The 27,995-nt window shown below is 43.5% G+C and overlaps 3 protein-coding genes across 6 annotated transcripts; 2 read left to right on the top strand and 1 right to left on the bottom strand.

Moving 5' to 3' along the window:
- Nucleotides 1-43: 43 nt before the first annotated feature.
- LOC105906821 (choline/ethanolaminephosphotransferase 1-like) lies at nt 44-8,684 on the top strand. Its single transcript, XM_012835017.3, has 9 exons — nt 44-324; nt 927-1,383; nt 2,354-2,501; nt 2,810-2,951; nt 3,287-3,371; nt 4,464-4,595; nt 4,741-4,899; nt 5,044-5,169; nt 5,810-8,684. The coding sequence occupies exons 2-9, from the start codon at nt 1,024-1,026 to the stop codon at nt 5,930-5,932; spliced, it is 1,275 nt and encodes a 424-aa protein (XP_012690471.1). The 5' UTR covers nt 44-324; nt 927-1,023; the 3' UTR covers nt 5,933-8,684.
- A 174-nt stretch (nt 8,685-8,858) lies between these two features.
- LOC105906768 (DNA damage-regulated autophagy modulator protein 2) lies at nt 8,859-13,025 on the top strand. Its single transcript, XM_031566012.2, has 7 exons — nt 8,859-9,468; nt 9,824-9,891; nt 10,521-10,663; nt 10,862-11,039; nt 11,625-11,707; nt 11,981-12,073; nt 12,332-13,025. The coding sequence occupies exons 1-7, from the start codon at nt 9,338-9,340 to the stop codon at nt 12,452-12,454; spliced, it is 819 nt and encodes a 272-aa protein (XP_031421872.1). The 5' UTR covers nt 8,859-9,337; the 3' UTR covers nt 12,455-13,025.
- A 553-nt stretch (nt 13,026-13,578) lies between these two features.
- Nucleotides 13,579-27,942, bottom strand: LOC105906817 (DENN domain-containing protein 2D). Of its 4 annotated transcripts, none has more exons than XM_031566010.1 (16): nt 27,650-27,942; nt 23,547-23,626; nt 23,185-23,271; nt 22,841-22,924; nt 20,931-21,029; nt 18,746-18,924; nt 18,515-18,627; nt 18,336-18,405; nt 18,138-18,215; nt 17,574-17,714; nt 16,716-16,864; nt 16,093-16,261; nt 15,744-15,794; nt 15,522-15,603; nt 14,639-14,878; nt 13,579-14,450 (listed from the first exon to the last, which is right to left on the bottom strand). In XM_031566010.1, the coding sequence occupies exons 2-16, from the start codon at nt 23,614-23,616 to the stop codon at nt 14,377-14,379; spliced, it is 1,686 nt and encodes a 561-aa protein (XP_031421870.1). In that variant the 5' UTR covers nt 23,617-23,626; nt 27,650-27,942; the 3' UTR covers nt 13,579-14,376. The 4 variants fall into 4 exon arrangements, with proteins under 4 accessions (XP_031421870.1, XP_031421869.1, XP_012690467.1 ...); XM_031566009.1 differs by having other exon boundaries at nt 23,547-23,631; XM_012835013.3 differs by lacking the exons at nt 22,841-22,924; nt 23,185-23,271; nt 23,547-23,626; nt 27,650-27,942 and adding an exon at nt 22,451-22,824.
- Nucleotides 27,943-27,995: the final 53 nt, after the last annotated feature.

Below are 27,995 nucleotides of genomic sequence, written 5' to 3' on the forward strand. Positions count from 1 at the left end.
CACAAACAGCATTCACCCCTACTGATTATAAACGCTTGTCACTAGAGGGCAGCAATCGTCTCTGCTGAACCGAATAACACACTTCCTGTGTGTGCACGGCACATCAACAGACCTGCCCATGCAGCATTCCTCCCAGCCTCCGTGTCATGAATTTCGGTCCGATCTGGACGGTTGAATGTGTGTACGAGGGTTCTCTGGGCCATCTATGACCGACCAAAGCGATACGTGCCGACTCTCGTGATATATAGCTCCTTCACGTTCATGTAGGTTAGCTAGTTTGTAAAACACTCCCAGGTTGCCTGACGCCCCTGAGGAATCGGAAAGGTAAGTTAATGTCATACTGCTAGCAACAGTGACTGAGATTGTTAAGCGATCAGATGGTCCCTCTCTGGCTAGCAACGTATACCTTGAACCTGTGGTCATTTATCTGCCATAATGCTAAAATTAGTTTTTTCCTCTTGTTCGTATGTGATTTTATTTTATGTGAGCTTCTTCACAGCTGAATACTGCACATATAGACTACGATGCAAACTAAGTTAGTGATAGTAAGCTAACAAGCTATCTGTCAAAGGGTGGTTTCCTCACTCACTTAGCGCTCTCTGTCATTTAATGTATCTAGCTTGCTGGTCAGCTAACTAGTAGATGATGTGATTGGAGACACCTTTGGGTTATTCATTCATTGCAATTCGAATTTTAAGCCGTGTTCTACGAGCTCAGGTCCGGCTAGCGCTGATTATTTCAGCCGGTGTGTTGTGTCATGACACAGGCCTCCATTGTCCCGCTGACAGCAGACAATATTGTATTGTAAGCCTCCCCTAAGATATGCAGCAGACGCTGTTGCCTGCAAATATTATCAAGTTTGTGTGTATCCATTGTCAAGTGTTCCCTCTTCACAAATAATTTCTCTCTCTCTCTCTCCACCCCAGTCATTGGAGTGCTCTTTTCGTGGACAGTAGTGAGGCAAGGTGGAGGCATCTGCAGCAACAGTGTTTGTCACATCATCGGGCTGGTCATAATTCCAAGATGAGTGGCAGTGCCAGTAAGCGCAGCCGCCGGGGCCGGACGGAGGCTCCCACAGACTCAGATGGAGGCTCCAGCAGTGACTCGCACTCTGGGGCCCAGTCTGGGATGTCGATGCTGAGCCGACTGTTGGACCTGCCAGCTGGGCAGCTCTCGCGTCCACAGCTGAAGCGTTTGGAGGAACACCGCTACAGCAGCGCTGGGCGCTCCCTGTTGGAGCCCAGCATGCAGCCGTACTGGGAGGGCCTGGTGGCCCAGGTGCCCACGTGGATCGCCCCCAACCTCATTACTATTGTGGGCCTTGCCACCAACATCCTTACCACTTTGGTGCTGGTCTACTATTGTCCCACTGCCACTGAGCAGGTATGTTGAGAAGGGCCTGTGACATAAGACAACTAGAGCATCACCCTAATACACAGAGTTTCTGACCTGGGTTATGCCTCTATGCCATACCATTTCCATCTACGGGAAGATAAGATTGTCATTTGTTGTCAGTCAATTTCTCCAAATGTTCTCTACTGCTCTCAAAACAGAGCATGGTGTTGGCTGTACACAGCAGGGTGAAGAGAGAGGATGCATGGGCTCAGGGTACTTCATGTTTTTCAGTGATGTGCAGTGAGATCCGTCGAAGGTTTTTATTGAATGGCACTCAGACCCAGTGTACAGGATGGGATAATTTAGTATAAGGCTTAGAGGTGTTAACCTGTGTCACGGACTCCTGTTTGTGTAAGCTCATTCTTTGGAGAGGATTAGGTGTGTTTGGTCATGTCAATGTGTAATCTACACCGAGACCTTGCCTGGCATCCCCGACGAAGATTAAAAGCAACTTGGTCGCTTCGAAGCCTTCCTTTTCTGTTTCTAGCCCCTATCTCATTCTGTTGAGACCTACTTTATCTAGTTTGACCCTCTCTCTCTATCCTTGCTTTATCTTGCCCTTCCCATTCTATCTGCCTGTTTTATCTGTTCCATCTTCACAATCTCTACAACTTTTCCCTTTAGCCTAGGGTACCTGAAGGTGCCTGATACTTTTACAGAAATGGTTTTAACTTGACTCGTGTGTAAGTTTGAAAATCAGCACCGTCAGCCTTGCTCCAAGCACAACAGCAGAGCACTTTCTGCTTGGCAGAAAAGCTTACGCACGCGTTGTCATCCAATTGACATGCCCCTATGGGGTTAAGGGACCTCTCTCACCTCACGAAATTACTTAATGCTAGGCAGGCAGAGGTCTGTCTACACTGCTCACACTCTATACTTACTTAAATGTTTCCGTCCTGGTTAAGGGTCTCAGAAGGCCCTAAAAGAAACGACCCTCCTTGTTGTTGTTGTCTCTCAGGCTCCCACGTGGGTGTACGGTGCTTGTGCTGTGGGGCTCTTCATCTACCAGTCTCTGGATGCCATAGACGGGAAGCAGGCGAGACGCACCAACAGCAGCACACCGCTGGGGGAGCTTTTTGACCACGGCTGCGACTCTCTCTCCACCGGTGAGTGTGTGACCTCTGTGTCCTCCTGGGGATCTGCAGTGCTTGCTGCACTTGGAAAATGGCCGACTGTCCTTAAGGGACTATGGTTTTGGCTCCGGCTGACAATACACTTCCCCATTCCCAGGATGTCTGTTACTGTACATGAAGCTTAAACTATTTCCTTCTTGGCTTTGTCTCTCTTGATTGTCTCTTTCTCTTTTGTTTTCACTCTCTGTCTCTCTCTCTCTCTCTTTCTTTCTTTCTTTCTTTCTTTTTTTCTTTCTCTCTCTCTCTTTAATTTTTTCTTTCATTGTCTCTCTCCCTCTTAGTGTTTGTGGTGTTGGGCACGTGCATTGCAGTGCAGCTGGGAACCCATCCTGGATGGATGTTTTTCTGCTGTTTTGCGGGCATGTTCATGTTTTACTGTGCCCACTGGCAGACCTACGTCTCGGGCACACTGCGCTTTGGCATGTAAGTGCACTGAGAGCTGTGCATCTCACCTTGTGTCTGCATTCACACATTTGTATGACAGCCTCTCACTTCTTCAGAATACTCCCTCCCGCAAATGCCTCCCTGACAGTTTGCACAGTGTAACCTTTATGTATGTCATGTACATTCATGGCCATTAGGGTTGCACTGTCTTATGTCATTTCAGTAGTTCAGCCCACTTGCAAAGCTGTACATTTGAAATTCCCCAAGAGGTATTATAATATCAGATAGGTTCTGTCAAGATCAATGCTATGTGTGAATCTCCATGTGAATTTTGCCTTGTTGATTTACTCTCTGCTTTCTGTTTTGCCCTTCAGTATTGATGTAACTGAAGTTCAGATCTTCATAATAGTCATGTATGTGCTTGCTGCCGTGGGAGGAACCCCTTTCTGGCAGTTTCAGGTAAGGCTTCAAGCACTTGGCTGTTGCTTTTTATCATGAAGCTGTTGAGGAATTAGCTGCATTTGAATGGGGAAATTATATTATTTCCTGTTACTGTGGGTTCTTACTTTGGCTGAAAGAGGCATTATGATCTGCTAATTCAATGTTATCTGCATTATCAGAATTATCTTGCCTAATTTAAATTGCCTAATTAATTATGAATTGGCTTATCCTTTTTTTTGTGAAATAAATATTTGTAATTTAACTATGGGGTAGAAGATAGCAAAGGTATTTGTATTTGTATGAATTTAGGCAATGTTCAGTACAATACAGACATTTTAAACCACTGCAAAAATGTACCTGCTTACCTGATGAAAAGACACAGACAAAGAGCCAAACTGGATCCTCTACAGCATTTTCTGCAGTCTCTAGAGATTCAGAAATGTCCAGTATTTTAGTCACAGAGAGTCTGTGCACAGAAAATGTAAAACCAAGACCTCTGAAACAAGAGAATGAATAACCATAATGTGCCATAGTTTCAAAGTAAGTTAATAAGTGAAAGAAGTGGATGAAGTGAGCAAACATGTCAGTCCCCAGACTTTCATCAGAGTCATTATCAGTGGCACAGTGGTCCAGTCAAATATTTCTCACATTCCATCCTCAATATGCCTAAAACCATGGATTAAGTTATTGATTAACTAAACCCTGTTGTGGAAATTAGGAAATACATGGAATGTTTGGAAATTTACATCTTTAGATTTTTAGGTCTTTTGGGAAATACACAAGAAATCGAATTGACTTTGTACATAATAGTCTTTTAAGGTGTGACATATTGATTTTGTTGAGGAAGGCTATTTTATGTTTCTCAGTCGTGTGCATTCTATAGAGTATGCCTCTTTGTTGTAGTGATTTGTCCTTATGGTCCTTATAGTTTAGTGTGTCATAGTGTAAGTATAACATTGGTATAGTTGTATAAGCTCAGCTGACAACAAAAGTCATAAATTCATAGTTGACAACAAACATTACATATGGCTTATCTAAATATAACTTTGTCAGATTGTTTTTGAGTGAGTGTCAGTGGATGCATATAATCTTACCTGATTTCCCTTACAGCTCCCAGTATTTCACATGCCCATGAAGCTGATCCCTGCCATACTTACAGTTCTGGGGGCCATATTCTCCTGTACTAACTACTTCCGGGTCATTTTGCGAGGGGGTGTGGGCAAGAATGGCTCCACCATTGCAGTGAGTATACCTAAACCAAACACATATTTCTCCCTGGTCATCAATCAGCAAAAGAGGAAATCTACTGCTGTAATGCACACCTGTGTCTTTGGCTGTGGAAGGTAGCTGTGCTGTTGTCAGTTTAGCTTTGTTCTGCCCCCTGCAGGGAACCAGTGTGTTGTCTCCAGGCTTCCACATAGGAACGGTGATCACACTGGCGTTCCTGATCTTCTACAAGTCCTCTGGACTCCTCTTCCAGACGCACCCCTGCCTCTTCATTCTTGCTTTTGGTTTTGTGTCTGCCAAGATCACCAACAAATTAGTGGTGAGTGACTCTCTCTTACTCACTCTCTCTCTCTCTCTCACACTTATAGACACATACGCACACACACACACATAGATACACACACACACACACACACACACACATACAGAGGCTCATTCTAACTGTGGTGGGTTTGTTGTGCAGGTGGCTCACATGACCAAGAGTGAGATGCGGCTGTATGACCTGGCCTTCCTGGGGCCCCTACTGCTCTGCCTCAACCAGTGCGTGAGCAACACGGTGGACGAGTACGTCATGCTGTGGATCGCCATTGTAAGTGCAGATCCAGCCTCGCTCGCACTGAGACACGCTCAAAGTCTGTGGTCTGTGCGCTGTTCACAGCTGTACAAAGTCACATGTTTTTTTTTTTTTTTAAACACTGAGCTGTTAAAAAAAAAACACTGTGGTCTGTGGCCCTAGTTTTTGCAGTGTCGGTTTTTCGGCCGGTCACAGTCGGCTGCAGAGCCCATTAAACAGAGATCACTCTGATTGACTGTTTAATGCGTATGATGAGGACATATTGTATTATATCACTTAGGCAAAGACATTTGCTGTAAATGTGTTCATAATCTACATGGTTTTCAATGTAATATCCATGTTAAAAAAATACAAAATAGAGTAGAGAGTGTTTGTGGTGTTCCTGTTTGTGAATGCAGATGCTCAAAGTTTGTCACACTCCTGTGTATCCAAGGAGAGAAGTAGCTCACCTTTGTACTAAAACATAGCTGTATATAAATATCGCAGAACGTACGTGCTAGTTGGCCATTGGCTGTAGTCTCTGCTAGTTCTTTGATGTCAGATTGGGGTGTCTCTGGCTTTAGTCACACTGAGTAATTTTTTTCTTCCTGTTTCTCTCCCTCCCCTTTCTCTTTTTTCTCTCTCTCTCTCTCTTTCTCTCTCTCACAAACTGTAGCTCCTGTCAGCTGTGGATCTGCTGCGGTACTGTGTCAGTGTCTGCAACCAGATCGCCACCCACTTGGACATTTGTGTCTTTCGCATCACGACCAGCCGAAGTGCCCGGCAGAACCACCACTAACTGACTGTCACAGTCCAACCCCTTTAGGCCCTCGTCTTCCAAGGAATGTATGAGCAGCCAATCAAATTCCAAACTCAAGAGGCACAAGTCGTGCCCGAGGTAATCCTCAGTCACTCAACTCCGCCCACCAGCAGCAGGGATTGGCTGCAACCCTTTTTCCTTTGTTTTTTTTGGACAACTCAAATCTTGTAGACGGTTTAAGATCATGGAACACATTTAACAGTGCCCAAACCGGGGCATTACTGAGCATTGAGGCCACTATGGCTGCGATGTTAACTATAGCTTCATAGTTGTCACGACAGCCAACATACTAACTCTAGTCCCACAGTTGTCACGACTACCACCACAGTAACTGTACTTACTTTATTGTCATAACCACTCCCATCATAAATGGGAGAGTCCCATTGTTGCTATGTCAACCACCGTTCTAAGCGTATTCTTCTAGATGTCTTGACAGCCACCATTATAAATGTAGCCATGACCGCTACTCTACCATGTTATGTGCTCTCCTCAAGTTGAGAGCCAAGCTGCTGATGCTTAGTCAGCTGTAGCTATAGGAATTCCTCTGCCACAGTGAGGAGCGATTCTCCCTGTGGCCTGCAGAGGGAGACACAAGTCAAAACAGCCAGTTCAGTTGCTGATGAACCTAGAGCAGTCGAGATCATCCACAAGCAGTGTTTCGTTGTTACATGTGCTGCTATTTAAATACCAGATGAAGGGAGCCCATGGACTGAAATGGATGCGTTTGGTTGATCTCTGTGTCTGTGGTCAAGGAATAATGAGGGAAGGCTTCTGTGGAGCTGCCAAGAACCCCAAGCAAAAGGAAATTCCGTCACTGTGAAGTCTAGTTTAATTTCACCATAAGAATGTCTTACCTGCTTAAAAGGTCCACGTATTGTAACTTTTTTTATGTTCAGAAATATGATCTAAACAAAAGAATAATCCCATGGTATTAATGAAGGGATTTATGTTTATAGGATTTTATACTGTGTGTTGGACAAGGGAAAGTGTTGTTGAAGCCTCTATCTCTGTTAACTCTTCCATATTGAATGACCAATGCTCACATTACACACGATCATTCCATTTCACTCTCACGCACTGTGCTTTACACACTCTGCTCCATACCACTCCCCTGTTCACACACGCACACACACACACACACACACACACACGCTCAGACACACTCCTCTTTACATTCCACTGCACACACACTTCACTTCTGATCATTCCTTTGCTCACACCATTGCAATTATACACACACACACACACACACATACACACATACATACTATACAAACACTGTGCATTTTTCTCCAAGTCATTCCACCCTGTTATGTTTTGGCCGTGGGCTAAACATGAACAATCACACACAGACTTACACGGCTTATTCTATAAACAGAGAGCAACGGACATAATTAACTAATTCACTTGTGTGGGAATTGCAAGTGTTATTGTTTAGCTCACAAACAAAGGAAGGGACGTTTACTCACTCACACTTTAGGTGGTGGCGTTTAATTGCGGTTTTATGTTGTGCCTTTGACCTGTTGCTCTGTAACTCGTAGCTTTCCTATATGGCAGTGCGCCTGTGTTCTTTTTTTCATGCAGCGGTAAGAGTCTTATTAGGAGACCTCCAGGAGAATTTTTATGCAGGTTTGATTTGTTAGATCATGCGTGAGTGAGTTTGTAGACCACAACACACACACACACACACACGAGCACACACACACACACACACACACTCACTAAAAGACTTAGGCATACACACTCCTCAGAGGTGTCGCTCCTCTACATGCAAACATGCTTCCTCTACCTCTACCGTTTCTCACTTGTACCTGTTTCAGTTTTCTTTTGTTATAGTTTTTTTAATTATTATTTCATTTTTTAATATTATGTAAACATTGTTTCCTCACAGGTGCTCATGTAATGTCATCGCTTAACTATCTCCTCACCATACTCTCCATGTCGAATGTGAAAGCCTCTGTTACTCCCTTCACCCCACACTCCCTAGTATCCTACCTTAAACTCCTTAGATCACCTTTTTCTAACAGTTCTCATGTGTACTTGTGGGACTTGTCACGCTGTCCCACAGGGCTCTGTTACAGCTGCAGGAATGTTTCTAGTCAGTCACATGTCTGTCATTCTCTTAGACCTGCAGCGTCTTTGGTCAGGCCTTAGGGCCGTGTCGTTTTACCTCAGTTAACCCTCCTGACTCTTCGGTACAGATCCAAATGTTTTGTATGATTTAACAACCAGTTGTATGATGGCCAGTAGTCACAGTGTTTTTTTTTTTTTTTAAATCACCCCAGTACCCAGTGTGATATTAAAGGGAAATCGGTTCACGATTGTTAAATGTTTGGCACTTAGTTCAGACTTGCTTTGTGTGGCCTGCCACAGGTGAACGTTCTTGGCTCTCGGTCTTAAAGGGATTACATGTAGTGTTTTGGCCACATGACCTGTGAGCGTTCCACTGCTCAAACAATTGGTTCAATTGCTGCTGTTGGAGCAGACAGACAGATACACGCGCGCACACACACACACACACGCACTCACACACACAGTTGTGTTTTTACCACCCTCTTACTGACTGACCACAATCTCTGTCTTTGATTTCGCTTGTATCTGATTTCTAAAAGTTAATTGAGATAGAAAAGTGTTTTTAATGTTGCATTATTGTTGAGTTTCAGTCAAAATATCTTTTTAAAATAAGATGCCAATGTGAAATAAACTTTGCTATATTTATGCTAACAGACTATTCCGTCAACGTTTCAGTTTGTTGCCCTTATTTTTAGCACTCAACATGTAGCCGTGTGTGTGTGTGTGTGTGTGTGTGTGTGTGTGTGTGTGTGTGTGTGTGTGTGTGTGTGTGTGTGTGTGTGTGTGTGTGTGTGTGTGTGTGTGTGTGTGTGTGTGTGTGTGTGTGTGTGTGTGTGTGTGTGTGTGTGTGTGTGTGTGTGTTGGGATTGGGGATATGACCGCTGGTTTCTGAGATCCAAAAGTAAAATCACGCAGAATGAGAGTCAGCTGACCAAGTCACAAGTGCACATACACATGCACACAAAGAGCAGGATTTTCCTCCCCCCATCTTTGGAATGTGTGTGAGGCTTGGATGTGATTCTGTCGTGGCAAACTCTTTATACTGGATCTGTTGGGTGTTTTGATTTGTCTGTGTGTTTGCATGGATGTGCGTGAGTGACTCTATTTTCCTAACTATCGCTGTGCATGTTAGTTCGATATTATATAAACGCATACTAACACCTCATGATGGGCTTACTCAATACTCCAAATATTTAGGGTAGACGGGAAGCGTGGCAGTTGATGTGTGTGTGAGATGTGGTGGTTTCAGCAGGGTTAGGGTTAGATGTGTGTGAGGTAAGTGTGTGTGTGTGTGAAGTAAGTGTGTGTGAGATGTGGTGGTTTCAGCAGGGGCTTTGCTGGCTCCCTGCAGCACTAGTCATCTGGTCTACGGCCACATTTGTTCTCTCCTACTCCATCGCCGTCTTCCTGGGACACACAGACGCAGTACTGCCTTATATCAGGTGAGTGTGCATGTTTGCTATGAATGCTTTACAGGTTGATATGATGAAACTGCCCAGGAGAGTCATCTGTGGTGGATAGGTGGGGAGTGCTTGTGGGAGATGCAAGATAACTGAGGGATTGTAAATCACCTTGTGTTCGTGTGTGTGTGACCTAAATATTTTTTGAGCACTTATCTCATTTAGTGTTTTCTTCCGGTTAAATAAAGCATTACTATCCAAGTAGGCTGTGTAGTTGTTTTAAATAGGGACAATTCAAGAAAACATAGAAACACTGTTGTGATGTTCATTGGGCTGATGCCTGCGTGCTGACGCATGTGGAGATCATAACCATTAAATCCTGTATTTGTGCTTGCAGTGACACAGGCACACAGGTTCCAGAGCGCTGTTTGTTTGGGTTCATGCTTTCTGTCACCTCATTTTTAGGTAAGGGTGTCTATGTCAGACTGAAGGACAGGGCTGTGGAGATATGGAAATGTCTGTTGTAACCAGGAGAATTTCACACAAAACACTGTGTACAGCAATAGATTTCAACCTATGAAAAAAATGTCTCCACATAAAGATTTAATTGGTATCGAGGTAAACCCTTAGTTAAACAGATGCTGTATTTGAGTGAGCTGATGCTATGGTAATACCTAGGTAACTAGATGGTGGTCCGAAATGCACTTATGTGTACTTTCCATCGCAAAATGAGACTGTTGACAGACAGGGAATTGAACGTGCTAGTTTGTGTTACATTTACATTTAGTAGACACTTGTATCCAAAGTGACTAATAGTATTACACAGATATAATGTACATTTTCTATCAGTATTTATGCTCTCTGGGTATCAAACCCATGTCCTTGGTGCTTGCATATTACTTGGAACACTGTTAGCAAAGATGTTGCTGAAATCTTCGGATTTTTAACACTACTGATCAAGTTGTGTACATGCCTCTGAAGTAAAACAAACCAATAGATCAAAACATTTGACAGTCTTCAGATTATAATGCAAACATTTTTCTATGGTAGATCATTCTGCTTCCAGTATATCACACTGGTATTGTGCGTTGCAGGTGCAGCCACAATCTATGTGCGATACAAGCAAGTCCAGACATTAACTTCACCAAGTGAACATGTTCTGCACCTGCTCAACGGTGTGGGCATCATCCTTGGCTACCTCAGCTGCTGTGGAATGTGTATCGTTGCTAACTTTCAGGTAAGGGGAACTGCCTCTGCCAACCTTCAACACCTGAACCCTGAAAAGCTCCTGAATGGGCCGCTCCACCCCATGGTATATCCCTGTATCATTTGCCCTATTCCTCTCTAGCTGTACTGTTTCTTTAATGTGGCCCTTTTGCAGGATCCTTGATCAGAGGAGGGTTATTTTTTTTCTTTTTTCCCTCGTCTGTCACAGAAAACAGACCTGATTGGTGTACACCTGGTCGGGGCAGGGATGACCTTTGCTCCGGGGGCGCTGTACATCTTGGTGCAGACAGGTGTGTCGTACCGCATGCAGCCCCGTTTCCACGGAACAGGCATCCTGTGGACGCGCACTGCGGTGGGACTTTGGGCGCTGGTCAGCATCGTCACCTGTATCCTTCTGCTTAGAAACGGCCTGTAGGGCCTGCTGTATGCAACACCTAGCAAAGTCAGTAGGAGGGAGGGAGCACTACAGACGAGTGGGGATACTGTGAGGGTGATGGGAAGAGTTCTGAGAATGACTGATAGAATTATGAGTCAGTTGGTGTCACGGGTGATGGTGATGCAGTTATGATTTTTAGTGAAGTGGGGCACCCAAATGTGATGTGCAACATTTGGTGTTCAAACTGGTGTGATGAAAATACTGAGGGTAGTAAATATTTTGGGTAAGGATGTGTTGACTTCTACAGGTGGATGAGAAGGAACGTTAAGATGTTGAGAAAAGGGAATGTTACAGAATCAGGTTTAATTTCATGGATGGTCAATTTAGCATGCGTGGATCATTGCCATAGACGGAGCAGATAGAGCAGTGGTCAGTGGACTACCCACAACTATGCAGAGAGACACTGGTGGAGGGATAAAGCCACTCTTCGAGTAGCTCTTTATTACTACATGTCAGAGACCATGCTGGCAGAACAAAAGAGTATTTGTTTATCAAACATCTGTGAAGTTGTGACTCAACCCTGAACGTCCCGCAGTATTTGTGTCATCTATCATCATGTATGACGAGGAGCCTAATGTTGACCTAATCACAAAGGTGCGCTGGGAGTCCACAGAATCGGTGAGTAATGGCGAGGTTTCCCAGGTGAGATGGGAGATGGGCGGCAGGAAGTTGAGTCTTTATAAAAGTTGTGTTGCTGCTCCAAGCACACTAATGGTATAATGCCAGCACAGAGTTAAACACAGGAGAGTGAAAACCGCTCTTGCGATTACTCATTACACAACTGGTGCTTATTAGTCTTAATCACAAGAAACAAGGTCACTGTTTTTAGATTTGTTTCCGCCCAGTTTACAGTTTATTTTCTATTTTAATATGTGTTTGTGTTTGTTGTAGGGCTATATAGCTCATCTGGTGAGTGCTGCCGCTGAGTGGTCTCTGGCCTTCTCCTTCATCTTCTTCTTCCTCACCTACATACGGGACTTCAAGGTGAACATGTCCCCAGCCAGTACCTCATTCCTGCTGCCACGCTGGACGTTTCCTCCTCTCTCATTAGATTAGGGGCTGATGTGATTGGGACTCACAAGACTCTCTTGAGAGGCGGCACTCCAGCTGGCTCTAGGTTTGGGCTGGAACTGAGGCTAGATCTCTATCATTCTTACTTAAGACTCTGCTGAGGAAAATGTATCTACTTGTTTTAATGATTTTACTGAAAGTATTACTTTTCAATTTTCAAACTATTTTCAGAAACTTCGACTTCGGGTTCAGGCCATCCTGCAGTGTAACCACCTCTACAACTATGCCCACTATGATGGCCGAGTGCACGTTCACCATGGAGAGCGCTCGCCTCTGCTGGCAGGCAGTATCTAAGATTTAAGATTTAGTAGTAGTCTCCCCTGCTGGTGTGGAGTAGGAACAGCAGGTTTCCCCCTGGATTGGGTCACTTCACTGGTATTCCTGCAATATGACTGTGTACACATACACAGGCGTATATTAGATACTACTTTCAGCATTGTGAATGCTATCACAATGAGATCCTTGTGGACATGCGGTCTCCTCACTGACTATAGTTATTCATTCGCCCTGAGGAACTGAAAGACCTCTGGTGAACTGAGATTTCTGAAAGGGCACATACACAAAGGGGAGGAGGCAGGGAGACAGTAGATGTAAAACCAAGAAATCAGTTCATTTAATGTACAATATGTAGTCTATATATATATGTTCTGTTGTAATCGATATCAGTATTATAGGCTTTATATATCTTTTCTACATTTGATCTGAAAGGTTACATGGCTGTTATCACTTTTTTTGCTTGTCATGTAAGCGGGCTTGCCTGAGGATGTGCTCAGGGAAGACATCTTGATGAAAGGCTCAAGTCTCAGTGACGCTGTCCTCGAAACAATTTCTTACTTACAAAATAAATTCTTTGAATTGTTGCTAACATGGATCAGTTCTTCCTAGAACACATGAGCTCTAAAACCCACTGCCTGAGCTTGCTCTCTCTCTCACCCTCTGTGCAGTGTTTGTGCCTTGAAGGCAGATAAGGAGATCCCATGTTAATGATTGCCACCGTGGTAGAACAGAGTGCAGAAGAAGAGGAATGAGTAAAAGAAAAGGCTAAAGGAGGTGGAGAATATGATGGACGAATGAAATGTCTTGAAGGGGATGATAGTGGGGATGATTCGATCCCCCCAATCTTAAAACTACAAGCCTCCGTGAAACATGTGTATTGACAAAACATATTTTGGCAGTGGCTAAGGAAGTAGCACAATCATCCAGTTCCAAATGTGTTTTCTTCTCATTATTTTATGTCTTTGAGCAATAGCTAATTTAAATGCCACAATGCCTTTTTGGGACCAGCTATATAGATGTATCAGGTATACAACACCAAGGTATACACTCATACCACTCATTCTCTGACTGTATAAGAGATTGAAATGTAATATTGTTAACATGATTCCAGAATAGTTAAGTATTAGCAAGAAACGTATTGGTACGTCACATCATTGACCATGTTTAATGACTGGCCACCTACAGGATAGACTGGTGTGGGGGTGGAGAGTGTAGATACAAGGGGAGTGATGCTGAATATTTAAACATTTTCAGGTGTGACATCTGTGCTTCTGCTTGGGAAATAAACAACTAAATCAGTATTCCAAATATTAAGAATTATGATTCTTTGCCCCACAGCACATAATGTCATCTCACAACAAATATGCAGACAGAAATGCACAGAAAACACTACGACAGAAATGTAAATCTGTGTTGATATGATTTGTACATTTTTGTACAAGATTCAGGGTGTTTTAAAGGGACATGGTCTCTCTCTCATGGACCTTACTGTACCAAAGGTGACCAGAAGATGGCAGGTCAACACTAACCGAATGTGCTGGGAACCGCCGTTTGCAAATTTTGCGGAATCATTTTTTTATTGTAAAAATCAACATTATAAAACATTACCAACAATATCTTTAAAAATCCCGTGCTCTGTGTTGACAAGAATGGCTCAGTTTCTGGCACCATCAGGACTTCCACCCTGATCACACATGTTTACAGTCCACAGGACTGTCTATGCTGAGGATCAGACGTTTACACAAAACAAAGAGCAACATGACAGTACTACACATTATAAAACACACACAAGAAAGAGCTCAGTCACACTATCATATCCTATGGCACACAATTTAAATATTCTACAAATAAGTTTATTCCTAAATGTACATGCCTAAAAATGATAACACCCTTGCCACGTATTTGTTTCTTTAAACAGTATTGAGGAAACAAACACTATCTTAGTGTTTCTTAGTCTTTAACTTCTTCATCTTCTCTGCTGCATGATACTCAGCAACCTTCTTCTGGAAAAACCCTGCAAAGGAGAGAGAGAGCGTTCTGTTAGTCACAAACAGTTCCACCCTGAGACAGACTCAAGTCTGAAGACACAAAGTGCCAAGTCATATCAAGCACTTTGAATCGAGCACATTCTGACATAATGTGTGAGACTGATTTTCAGTGCATATAGGCTATATTGGTTACCAGGGAAGCAGGTTGGCATACCTTCCTGAGAAGCAGGCTGCTGCTCTATCTCCTGGATGAAGAGGTCAAACATCTGCGTCTGGATAAACTTCTTGACAAAGTGGCGAGTGTTCTTGGATTCCAGTTCTTTGTAGAACTTCCTTGCCTGGAAGACCCCGGGCTCACCAGCCTTGCGCAGAACGTGAGGAGGGAAATGGCCGACCGTCTTGATGAAGAAGTGTAAGAAGGCCTCAGGCACCACCCTATTCAGCTCCTCCACAGCTGCAATTTAAGTACAGCTGTTTATGACACTGTCCAACAAGAACTTGTTTTCATGGAGATATACCACTAATCTGTATATACCGATATCAAGATATACCATCGGTGTAGCAGGGGGTTGGTGGGCATTGCCCACCCAATGGTAAAATGGGATATTTGAAACAAAATACATCCCAAAATACCTGGTCTGAATGAGAATTAGCAGTTACAAATCAATAATGTGGTACCATACATTCATTAACACACATTCATACATTCAAAACAAACATAAAAGGTAAACCAAAAATTGAACACTACTCTTGTTTATGTTTATTAGTATGATATTTCAAACTATTTACAAAGCTCTGGATTTTTAAAGAACATATTCAAATGCCTACTCTTTCAGACAGACAGTGGCAAGTAACATGTAAACAACACAGCTGTTACAAGATATAGCTGTCAGATGTGACACAATTTAGCAAACATATTGCCTAACAAAAACACTCGGACAACAAAAGTCACTTCCTCAGAGATCTGCTGTACAGACATGAGAGAACAGTTCTATTGGTAAGTATGAAGAGAATGGTTCGGTTGGTGTGTGTGAGCAATCCAACTTTGATGTTCTCTGTTTTCAGTTAGCTATCCAGACAGTATGATTGAAACTCACTGGCTTTCTCTGGCCTTGCCTTCAGCGCCTGGAGAATCTCAGCTTTAAGCTTGGGTGGAAGAATAGTCTTCTCATCTCCAATCTGCGGATGGACACATCACACACAGACACACACTAAACACACTAACTCTAATTTATGAAATGTGCAGGTATGAATACAGGCAAAACATGACTATGACCAAAGACGTAAAAGTGGAGGAAAAGCTTGTTTTTACAACTCACTTCTGAGATGAACGTTTCCTGCCTGTTCTCCGATAAGTCAACCACCAACAGCTGAAAAAAAGATGACAACGATAACAATGTGGTCAATAGCTTGTGAGAGTCTTCCTGTGGCTGTCCCAGTAAGTCAACAAAAACCACTAGTGGAGCCTCTCAGCTTTTGTGGCAGGGTTGTAGCTACATGCTGCTGTTTTGCAGCTTACAGTCATCTGTGTGTGAGATTGCGCATGCAGACTTTGTGTGAGAACATATGATTGACAGGGGAAAATGTGTGCATGAGTAGGTTAAGACATACTGAGAAAAGGAGATCGGCAGACACCGAATGGGATATTTATACGAGAGGGATATTTACATCAGTTTGGTCAACCAGGTCGAGCAGCCGCTTCTGCACACCCAGCAGGTATGGAGTCGGTGCCATGACGACATCGATGAGGATCTCGGGAACGATGGGAATTAAGGTGTGCTGCCATGTGAATGGGGAGAGCAGTACAGCCACGGCATGGATCACCTGAGAGAGGGTGCTGGGGAGATGAAAGGGCAGAGAGCCCAGAGTAATCAGAGACAGCACTGAGGACCACACAGTACCAGGGAATCCATTTCAAAGAACTTTGTGGTACAACTGCATGGCTCCTTGTTATTTATTTGGCTATATCATTCTGTTACTCATTATATGGAGAAGAGACATAGTCGGGAGCAGTTCATTGTATGGCAAGTTTGGATCATTCTTTTTGTAATGGGGTTGATGCATTCCAGACGCAGCTTACTGACAGGCTTCATGAGTGCTCTTGACGAGTAAGAGCAAAGCTGAAGGCTTGTTACTTTTATAGACAGACTAAGAAGTGAGTCATCAGTCCCTGACAAACATGCCTTAGCTTGTGACTGTGTCAATCTGCTTATGCACGCGTAGAATAGATGTGTGTGTGTGTGTGTGTGTGTGTGTGTGTGTGTGTGTGTGGGGAGGGGGGGGGGGTGTACCTGAGCTCATCTGCGATGAAGATGACGCGTCTCTCCAACACGGTGGCGGCGAACACCTGTAGCACCTCTTCGTCACTGAGACAACGGAACAGCGTACGGAAATCGACGTGCTCCAGACACGAGTCCACCGGCCGTGTCAGACTGATGATCTGCACATACAGACACACGCAAACTGTCAGAGACTAACTCAAAACTATGTGTGTGTATGTGTATGTGTTTGCATGTGAGAAATACACAGACGTAATCTAAGTGAATACAGTCATATCTAAGAATCTACTATACTCAGACATACACACACACTCTATTAGTTCAACATTTCTGTATGGTCATGTGTAACTCAGCACACATGTCCCATCACACCCACACTATATTTAAAAAAAAAAACATAATAAGTTCAAAACTTATGGTTGTGTCGTTAGAATCTATTTCTATTTTTGAGAACACAAAAGGGAAGTCATCACCGTACATGATTGACTGCATGTTTCGCTGTAAGCTGGCACTGTAGTCTATGTACTGTTTCATATCATTACTAAACTGTCCTGTCTTCAGTGACAAAAACACTGGCCTCTCTGGCCAGGAGATGCTGTTGTCATCTCCAATTGCTCACTGAAGGGAAAGTCAGCAACTTATCTGTCCTGTGGGTGTGATGAGTGCATGAAAGTGTGGAAAATACACCAGTGCTGATAAGTGTGTGTCTGTGTGTCTGTGTGTCTGTGTGTCTGTGTGTCTGTGTGTCTGTGTGTCTGTGTGTCTGTGTGTCTGTGTGTCTGTGTGTCTGTGTGTCTGTGTGTCTGTGTGTCTGTGTGTCTGTGTGTCTGTGTGTCTGTGTGTCTGTGTGTCTGTGTGTGAGAAAGATACCTCTGTGCCCGCATCAGGGATGAAGCTCTTGATCTTGACAGTTTTCCCAGGGGCAGGAAACGCTGCCTCTCGCAGGCTTTGCATGAAGGGGTATATCATTGCCATGGAAATTTGCCGTCGTTTCTCTACCTCATCAAAGATCTGCCAAATAAGAGAGAGACAGGGAGGAGGGATAAGCGAGGGGAGTAAATTGGCCAAACCAGGTCACCTGATTTCTAAAACTGTTTAGGAAACAGCCCTTTCCTTCTATGACTTCTCCAGGCTGTAGGAAGGACAGCAGAGCTTCATTAAATAATTAACCCTAACCCCAGACTTTACACCATTTGGTATTTAGTAGTACCTTCTTATGATCTTTATGATGAACCCAGATCTCTTTCAGACTCTCAGACCATACTGGCTTCTATCTTTTCATATCTGCTGACCTTTGCTTTCTGTATCCATAAATCTTTAAAACCACAGACACTACTCTATCACTCTCTTCATATCACTTGGACTATAGTTGGCTTGTCTGCTCTCAGCATGGTCTCAATGAGATGGCTGCAGGTGACCTCTGACCCTTCTCACCTGAGAGAAGAGACCAAAGCAGGCCAGCGAACTGATGATGCAGTAGGCCTCTGGTGGGCGTGCACCATTGCCTTTAGGCTAGTGGAGAGAGAGGGAGAGAGAGAGAGAGAGAAAGAGAGAGAAATATGGGGGATTGGATTAATGCTGACAAACTTGAGTAGTTACTGTATATAAAAGGCAAGAGAAGCAGATAATCACCAGCAGTCTCCTGCAGTAGCCGTTCCTTCGGCTGCCATCAACTTCAGTCAAGACAAAGGAGAAGGTCTCACTGATCAGGACATAGGAGAGCAGCATTAGAATGAGAGCATGTATAACTGGGGTTTGTCCCAGCTGTGAGAGCAAGCAATATCAGCGGTGTATGTGTGTTAGGGCAGCACCTGCGGTACTCAGTGAGAGGGGCCCAGTTGATGCCCTCTGGAAAGCAGAAGAGGGTGATGGCCTTAAAGGTCTTCTCCTGCTCCTCTTTCTGGAAACGCACCATACCATCTCTCTGAGAGAGAGAGACAGAGAGAGAGAAACTAACACACTGCTCCAAATAGCATGATTAGATCTTTCATTGCAGGTACACAGCAGCTTTTGACAAGCCACTGGTCCAACACTATACTCACTTTAGGAAACTGGTACGTGATCTGTGGCTCATATGCACCCTCTTTAGTCTTCTTCAGGCTGACCACCACCAGGTACTCAAAGAAGAACTGTGCGCTAGAGTAGCGCTGCTCCTTGCCCCTGCTGTCTGAAGATGGGAGATCAGTGGCAGTGTCAGCGGGTTCCTCCTCCTTCAAGACCCCTGTGAAGAGAGACGTGCGATTGGCCAGGTTAGGCTCAGGGAGGGTTTGGGATGTGATGTGATCTTGCTTCTCAATCTCAGACTTTCAGTGCAGAAAGTAGCATATTCCCAAGTGCATTGTGCTGGCATTCCATGAAACAGAAATGTGGGGAATGTGACATAATAAAAGTCGCACAGAGGAGAATCACTTGTGCACCATTCAATTACTGACTTATTTTCATCCATGTCTCTGTTTCAGAAACCATGACATTTTAGGCCCAGGAAATACTTTGGTTTGATTTCTTCACCTTAGGGCAATAATGTCAGGACATTTCACAAGGTCGAGATAAGATTTAACTGCCATAGCAACTACTCTAGATATTCAACCCCATTGTATGTCAATACATACATTTTGCATGAAACTGCAAGTAGTATTCATGGAAAGAACCTGAATTTGACAGGGAGCGTGTGTTTGTGTGAGAGAAGGGAATTGACAATGGAAGAGAAAGACAGTCTGTTTGGTGGTGAATGGGAGCAAAAAGGAATATTTGCCTGCTGTATGTATGTGACTGTGCAAAACAAATAAAAGGAGATGGGGTTGTAGCTCACATTGGTCATTCTTATGAGCTCTGGTATCTTATGCTTTTCACTGGTTAGTACCTCTAGGGGGAGCTCCAGGGACTGGTTACTTACTGGTCAGTGCCTCTGGCATCTTGCACTGGCCCCAATCTGGTTACTACTTATTATTATTACTAGTTTCAAGAGGTCCTCCTGCTGCAATTAACACTGTTTGTTACAAGTGATTGATCGGTCAGTAACCACTGACTAACCAGTTCTTAGTACAAGGTGTCAGAGGCACTGACTGTAAGTTACCATTCCCTGGAGATCCCCCTGGTGCTACTAGCTTGTTTACACAGTGTCTGACGTTTCTGAGGAAACGATAACTGAGATCACCACCATATCACAGCTGGGTTTAATATTCTACATCTAGCTAGATACGCTTATATTTAAGCCTCACACATATACGTATATGGCGATAAGCAGAATTCCAGACCACCTAAAAAATAAATCCAATATCTTATTAAAAAACTTTCTTGTAGGAGTTGTAGGAGAACTTTTTCTGTATACTAAAATTCTCTTAACACTCTCCTTGAGAAGAAAAGCTCCCCACTATTTCCCTCTAAGACTATTGTCTCCCTGGTTCTTTCTTCCTGAACACTCCCTCATGCTGCCAGCAAAACACACACAGACACACACACAAAAAGACACCTCTTTGTCCCTGAATAACAAGCAGAATAGCACAGGAGGCAGTTACAGGCCATCAGCTGCCTTTACCATGGCAACAGTCACCATGTGTGCCAACGTTTGTGTGATTTCAATCATCAGCAAAAGAGAAGAATGTCCCTTTCTTAATGCAGCCACAGGAGGCTACTTCCGCATCTCTTAACTGGTGGTGAACACTGTGCTGTGTTGTCAAATTGTTTAATTGAGAGGTATTTCAACTATACGTTACTAGTACTATATACTATATATAACACACATATAGTTAGGACATATATGGCTGCTCGGGATTTTTTTTATAAAACTTTTTTTTGATTGGTCATTCAAATCAATTGTATATCTTTTTGGCAATCAAAATGGAAGTGAGTTGAGTCGCAGCTCATGGGGTATGTGCTGGAAGAGGCTGGATATCTGTTGTGTTGTCTGATGTAGTATTATGGTCTAGTGTGATATGTGCAAAGAGAGCTTGGATGTGGCTGCCACCAGAGTGAGAATGGGAAAGGGTGAAAGGACAGAATGTGCGCGCTACAAGTGTACGTGTCTGTCTGTGTCTCTGTGTCTGTGTCTGTGTCTGTGTCTCTGTGTCTGTGTCTGTGTCTGTGTCTGTGTCTGTGTCTGTGTCTGTGTCTGTGTCTGTGTCTGTGTCTGTGTCTGTGTCTGTGTCTGTGTCTCTGTCTCTGTCTGTGTCTCTGTCTCTGAAGGAGAGACTGAGTGAGTGAGAAGCATGCAAAGTAGGTGGCTCTTACTATCTCTGCTGAATTTCCCCGAGAAGGCGGTCCAGGCAGTGCTAAGCCTGTTCTTCATCATGGTGCTTGATGTCTCATCCTCAGTCCCTGAGAATCCACCTGCAATGGATGTAGAAGTGGACGCACATTAACCTCTGAGCAGGGCTTCACAACAGTGTGACACATCTGCTTGGATTTTTCTTGCTTTTCACAGCTGCAGAAATTCCTAACCCACATAGTCTACATCTCAGTGTCAGTAACCTAGCTGCTGGATTAATGTGTGCTTAACTTAATGTGTCAAAACTGGTGTGTGTGCACTTGCCTGACAGCAGCTGCCTATAGAGGATCCAGATCTTACCCAGATCTATTCCAAAGTCACCTGCTGTTTCTAGGTGGTTCTTCTCACTCCTTTTGTGATTGTATTTTAGAAGCCCATCCTCTACATTGGTTGTCGAAACTAACTTGGTGCAGTGCTACAGAAAAGATGCCCCCCCCCCCCCCAATATATATATATATATATATTTTATTTAATTTTGTTCTACAATTACGCTCATCTATTTTCAGTCAAAGTATGCGAACGCTCTGATTTTTGTGTAGGAAAAAATAGGTTGCTTTTGCACAAATGTTTTGGAAGTCCAATGTGTTAACTGCCTGCCAGGAAAGTGAGGTAGAGATGCATCCCATTGATCAGGCCTGCTGTGACTAGTAGCCCTTGAGGCACTGAGCTTGGGCATGTTGAGGCAGCAGCGCCGTGTAACGTCAGGCCGTTCCAAAGGTTGGGTTTCACTCTCTTTTCAGTCTACCCTTCACTTTTACTCAATAATACAAATATAGGCTATGCCGAATTACTTTTAAACAGATGCCATTTCTTAATCCCCGACTTTAGCGTCCACAAACACATAAGTCAGCAGTTATCTGATCGCTAGCGACACTATCCACCGCACTAAAATGCTTAAGGCATATCATTAGTGCCTGAAGGCCGGCTATTTCTGTTGCATGCTTATTTCACCCTTGTAAGTCTGTAAACATTACCAGAGAGATAAAGGCTGAGAAATGAAAAAGGCACTGACGTAACGCAGCCTACTCAAATAAATGCGAGCAAACATAGACTACCCGGACACTGCCCTGTATATCTACTTAAAATTAGAGGTCAAAGAGATTACACCGCAGTAGTAATAAGAACACGTATTTTTTATATGCTAAAGTAATGCTTTAAAGAGATGTAGGCTACTTACAAAACAGCTTGCGGACCAATGCCAAACAAGAAGCAAAATTCTAACAGCTGCTTGTTTCACAACGGCAGCCAAGTCTTCGTCAATTCTGCAAAATGCAGCTAATACATTACTGCTCACTCCAGAGGTATTTCCAACTCTTCACTACTTAGAGTCCAAAAGTTTAGCGATTCTCTTTCCCGCACGAGGTCTCTACACCGTCCAGAGTAGGACAGTCCAGCGAGAAAAAACAGTGACTGTAGGCTTATCATTCCATATCAGCAGTGGACCATACGAAGTTGAGGTGATACTTAAGTTACTGGAATTTACCCTATTGATCAAAAATGGTGTTCGTTTCTTTTTCGATGATGCTCTCCCAGTTCGCAGATTCAGTTGGTCTACAGCAGTCTATGTCGTGCGACACGGGCAGGTTCGCTTCCCTGCGCAGGTTGGTACTTGCTCATTATTGCCAATCGGCCAATGGAGTAGGACTAGTGTGACAAAGACTACCGACAAAGCTGGCGAGAATGTTTTCGTTAGAACTGAAGTGTGTGTGTGTCAATTAGTTTTGCCTCAAGTAGCAGTGAACATTTGCTCCTTGTGCAGGCTTTATTTATCCTTTCTGTAATACGGTTGTCATTGTTGCTGCTGAAGTAGAAATGCCCTCTGGGGAATGACACTGTTGGAATGCGCATAGATCAAGGAAGATGTTCAAGTTACCTGTTGCTATCTCTGTGTACTGAGGTGATGCTTGGTCTTTAGCTTCTCCTTCGAAGGTTTCTAGGGGCAAGTCCTCCCCATTACCTGAACAGAATTGTACCGTTAACCTGTCCATGGAGATGTATACTAGGACATACATCTGTCATCAGTTTATTAATTTGTTAAATATTACTAAAGTGATTCATACAGTTTCATAGTTAAAGAAAACAGTATTGTAATGTATTACTAAAACAGCACAATCTTTTGAACAGTTTTCAGTTGTGTTCTATCAGAGGTGAATGTGCCCCTCTCGTTGCTGCTGTGAGCTTGATGACTGTAATGAAGATTTGTGGAGGAAGACTCACCCCTTTGCCCTCTTTCCCGAACTGAAGAAAAAGAACGCATCGCTCTCCTCATGGAAAAGAAACTCTCTTCACTATCGGAAGTCTTTCCTTAAGATAGAGAATATTCCTCAGTGTATCAGATCCATTCATCTTCATTCAAACTGTAGTCTTTCTACATACCACATTTCAATCAGTATTAGCATCCATAATGTTTATGTTTTAGCTAAAGTAGAGCTCTATTTCCTGTTCGCTGTCACATTGCTGATGTGCAGTCCGACTGAGTCATTGTTGTGAGCCATGGCACAGCTGCTGATGTTTGTGTGAAGGGAGAAAGAAAGACTTCTTAGATTACAAAGAGAGGAGAGGAGAGGTGTTGAACATACTTTTGATACGAAGGGAAGAGAAGCTCCAGGCCCTCCTGTGAGACTTTGCCCCCTCTTGTTCTTCCTCCATATTGACCTGTCTGGACTACAAGAGATGATCTGGTCATCAAATGTCACAGTGATGGCACATAACCTATAATCACCCCATTGCTGACCCTTCCCTTCCAGCTTTAAAGAGACTGTGAATGGAGATGGGGAAAGCAGAATCTGGGATTATCCTGACTTCATTTTACAAATAGATTTTTGGATTGTCGTGGCAGGGGATTCTCTCTTTTTTACCTCCTTAATGTCAGCTATGGAAATGAAAACCCATGTATCACTACAGTTCATTTTCCTTAACACAAACGTTTGACGCGGTCTTAGTGGAACTATGTACAGTGTATGACACCCCTTCACTTTTTCCACATTTTGTTATGTTGCAGCTTAATTTCTAATACAAGTGTTCAGACCCTTTGCTATGACACTTGAAATTTAGCTCAGGTGCCTCCCATTTCTCTTGATCATCGTTGAGATGTTTCTACACCTTGATTGGAGTCCAGCTGTGGTAAATTCAATTGATTGGATGTAAACTCATCTCTGTTCCTCAATTTTTTTTTTTTTTCATAATCCCTTCCTGCCCTTAAACTGTCTTGGATATTACTCTACACCTCTGTCTCATTTAGTAGAGCTGAGCTATGAATATGCAAATAATTATATACATGATGGCCACAGCCGTTGAGCTGTCTAATCAGCCTCTGACTTGAGGCTCAGAAGAAGGCCACACATAGTGAGGTATAGCTGTTTGGCTAAAATGCAACTTTGGAATATCCTCACATACTTTTATTTGGCTCAGTGGACCAGCGCCAAGACAGAGATATCGGGCAGCCTCAGAGCAGTGATGCAAAACAAAAACCAGTAGAACTGAGATCAGTGCACTTGCACTTCTCTTTGTGGAGACAGACTTTTAGAATTCACTAAGTAAAATTATGTGTTGATTAAATTGATATAGAGTCACTCTATGTGTAGTCACATGGTTGTTGGGGTTCTGTTGTAAAGAGATATCACTCCAATAAACTGCAGTGTCCTACGCAGTAAGGATGGGAACTCCTCATCTAATTTTGTCATGACTTCCTGTATCGAAAGAAATGCTACCTCTTCTCCTCTGTCTGTTTATTTCTGTGTTTTAGTGATGGAGTCCGAGGCAGGACCTCATCAGCTCTATATATAGCCAGCGGTATTCTCTCAGGCCCTCTGAGCTGCTCCTCGTCTTTTAGTTGCCGCACTGAGGGGTCGCAGAGCTTTACAGATGTTGTGAGTCAGTCCAATGCTGTTTGTGCTTTTATTGAGTTGGTTGCTCGAGTCCCGGGAGAGGCTGCAAAGCATTCGGAAAATCCATGCTGACAGTTTTGTGAGCTAGTCTGTCTTTTAGTACTGTCCTCTGGTCAAATAATCTGAATTTTTGTTGAAAGGTCAGCAGAGGTGCTGTCTGAGAGGATTTTCTAGGGATGTCTCATGCGCTTCTGACCTGAGGAGTCACAGTAAGCTTTAAGTTGGGGGTGGGTTTCCATGTGACATAAAACTTGGCACTTTGATACCAAATATTTGGTGGCACCAATATTGGGTGTACGGCAGAAGAATCACAATTGAGACCTGTGTATCTGGCCGCTCTGATCTAAATCTCCACTGTTGTTGGTGCAGGGGGTGTTCTGTGTGTGTGTGTGTGTGTGTGTGTGTGTGTGTGTGTGTGTGTGTGTCGGGGAGGGTGGTGTCAGGCAGCGTCAGGCTGTGGGGGTGGTGTGTTAAATTTGGGTCAGACTGTTTTTGGAGGGTCTCTACTTGGTCTTCGCCCCTCCCTCTGAGCTCAGGGGTATTTTAATCCCCCTACCCCTTCCCCCCACTTGGGCTCTCTGAATGGGAAGCCGGATGTGTCCAGCTCCCAGCCCCCCAGGCAGCATAGGGACATGTCTACATAGACACATTCAAATGTCTTCTCCTCTCATGTCTGTCACCTCCCTGTCCCATCTGCACTTCATCGCGATCAGACACCCAGATGTGTGTCCTCTGTCTTCTCAGTTACATCTGGTGGTGACATTTTTTCCTCTACATATATCTTAGTCACCTCTCTTGAGGAATTACTTTTAGTCTACTTTAGTTATCTGTCTGCTACACCTACCAACCATATCCTTCATCTGCTCTTGTCCACTACAAAACATCTTCTTGTTATTTCGGGACAACAATCGGCACGGGATGCTAAAATTGAATTGGGTAAGCCCTACCGTTTAAACATGTCTACTACAGTGACACTTGGCATTGCACAGTTTATGTAATTTTCTATTAGCAGCGGCAAGCATTTTTTATTCTGGAATTTTGCTAGTGTTCTATATATATCTTATCCCATCTATGTTCATCTCTTTTCCAGTCCTCTCTGCCTACACACAAAATATGGATCTGAGGACAAACATGAAATTCATCTGCCATGTTTCAAAATCTGTTTTAAATGTTTGTGCTTTCTTGAACTGGTAGAATTGTGCACACATACAAAGTATAGAAGCTAGCTTGGTCAAATGTGATGACATAATCAGGCAGCCCTCAACAGCATCGCTTAGTCATCACAGTAGGACTCAGCAATTATGATGGAATGGGTTGAACATGATCTAGTTTATGATTGATCCTATGCTGCTTTGGTCAGTTCCATTATCTTCTGGACTGAGACACTTTAATAAGTAGCTCCATGTAATCTCGTCTGTAGTGATTTAAAATGTCTCGCACCACAGAAGCAAAGACTAGTTTCACAGCTGCTCGGGTCTGTGTTTAACCATCGTCAGAAAGGTTACCAAGAGGAAACCTTCAACCAGAGCCTTCCTTAGTATGCGCTTTATATGTAATTTCTCGACATGTTCTGTGGTATGATTTAAAACATCAGAAGCAGCCAGTTACCACAGGTGCATGTAGAGCTTCACTTCTTCTCTCATCCACTGGTGCAAGAGGTGTGAAACAAGTATGACTGTCAGTGAATCTCCACAACTGCACTTTATGACTTTTTGAGTGTGGACCTTCACTGAAGTAAATATTTGATGATGGTACATGACCAAAATGAGCTAATAAAGTAACAAACCTGTAATTTTGACTCCCATGTTTGCAGCTGACACAGTGACTATTAGCAGTTTTTGAGACAAGCCTCAACTTGCTCAAAGATGCAGTGCCAGTGTGAATGACAGGTTATTAGGCAATGAATACCTGTTCAGCAGAGAATATTGTCTCTCAGCCAAAGCTCCGCCAACAGGTCGGATTCAAACCCGAATCCAGCATTGCTTTCCCTCTCTTCCATGAACGTTGGTAAATACCTGTCCTTGATGTGAAAACCTGCCCTCGTAGCTGTCTCCTAACCTCTAGATATTCTGTTTGATTTTCAAAGAAGTTTCTATTTCAATAAGTCTCTCCAAAGGCTTTTAGCCTGTTTTCACTTCTCTAACCCTCATGGATGCGCTTTTCTCGCTTGTCATCAGCAAAAGAGGAAGAAACAGAGTACAGTTGGCCCACCATGCTTGTTACCACAGGATGTAAAAGTGAAACCGGAATCGTCAGCAGTGGTGTTGAAATGGGCGAAGTGTCTCAAGTTCAAACAGAATCGTCCCATGTAAACATGAATAAATAATTACGATGTGGGGGAAAAACAGTGGTAGGCACTTGTATTGTATAAATATGTTTGTTTGGATTCATACTACTTTGAAAGGAAACGTTTGAAATTTGTCAATGTGTTATTTTCTTTGTCATAAAGTACATGGTCCATAGATTATGCTAGATGTCAGAGTCATACAAATAATGTTGTGTGTGGATTGTTATAGTGTGTGTGTGTTCAATATGGTATTTCCTGACAGTATGTCAGTAACATTGCGTGTCTCTCTTTTCCTGTCAACTATCACTGCTGATGTGCTGGTTATTTTCCACCTATATGTAAAAAAGCCACTGCGAACTGACCTACATTCACCTGACCACAACCCTAAATAACACAATGAAGCACAGAGCGTGTCTCTGTGCGAACATAAACAACATGTATAAACAGCAGTTGTGAAACACCAGTGTAAGAGAACCTTTAACATGCAGTTTGGGATCAGTTGACTCACCTCTGTGTTGGTATGTCTGAGGGTGACCCTTAGAGCTGGCCTGCACCTGTTTCCCTCAGCCGCACCTGTGTGCTCAGTGCCTTCCCTTCAGCTCAGCCTCAGCTTCACCTGAGCAGCAGCTCCCATAGTCAGCCACCAGTTTCCAGGATCTTCCGGGCTCTCCCCCCGCTACCAACACCCAGTCACTATTTCAGTCTGCCGTCAATCTCTCACGCTCACTCCCTCTCTAAAAAAGGTTGTCTCTGTACAAAAGAGATTGCAAGTGTGCGGGGCACCACTGTTCTGCTGCTTGCTTCTGGGACAGAGAACAGTGTGCGTTTGAGGAAGTGAGAGAGAGAGTGTACTT

The sequence above is a fragment of the Clupea harengus genome, chromosome 4 (assembly GCF_900700415.2).
Source record: "Clupea harengus chromosome 4, Ch_v2.0.2, whole genome shotgun sequence".
Lineage (NCBI taxonomy): Eukaryota > Metazoa > Chordata > Actinopteri > Clupeiformes > Clupeidae > Clupea > Clupea harengus.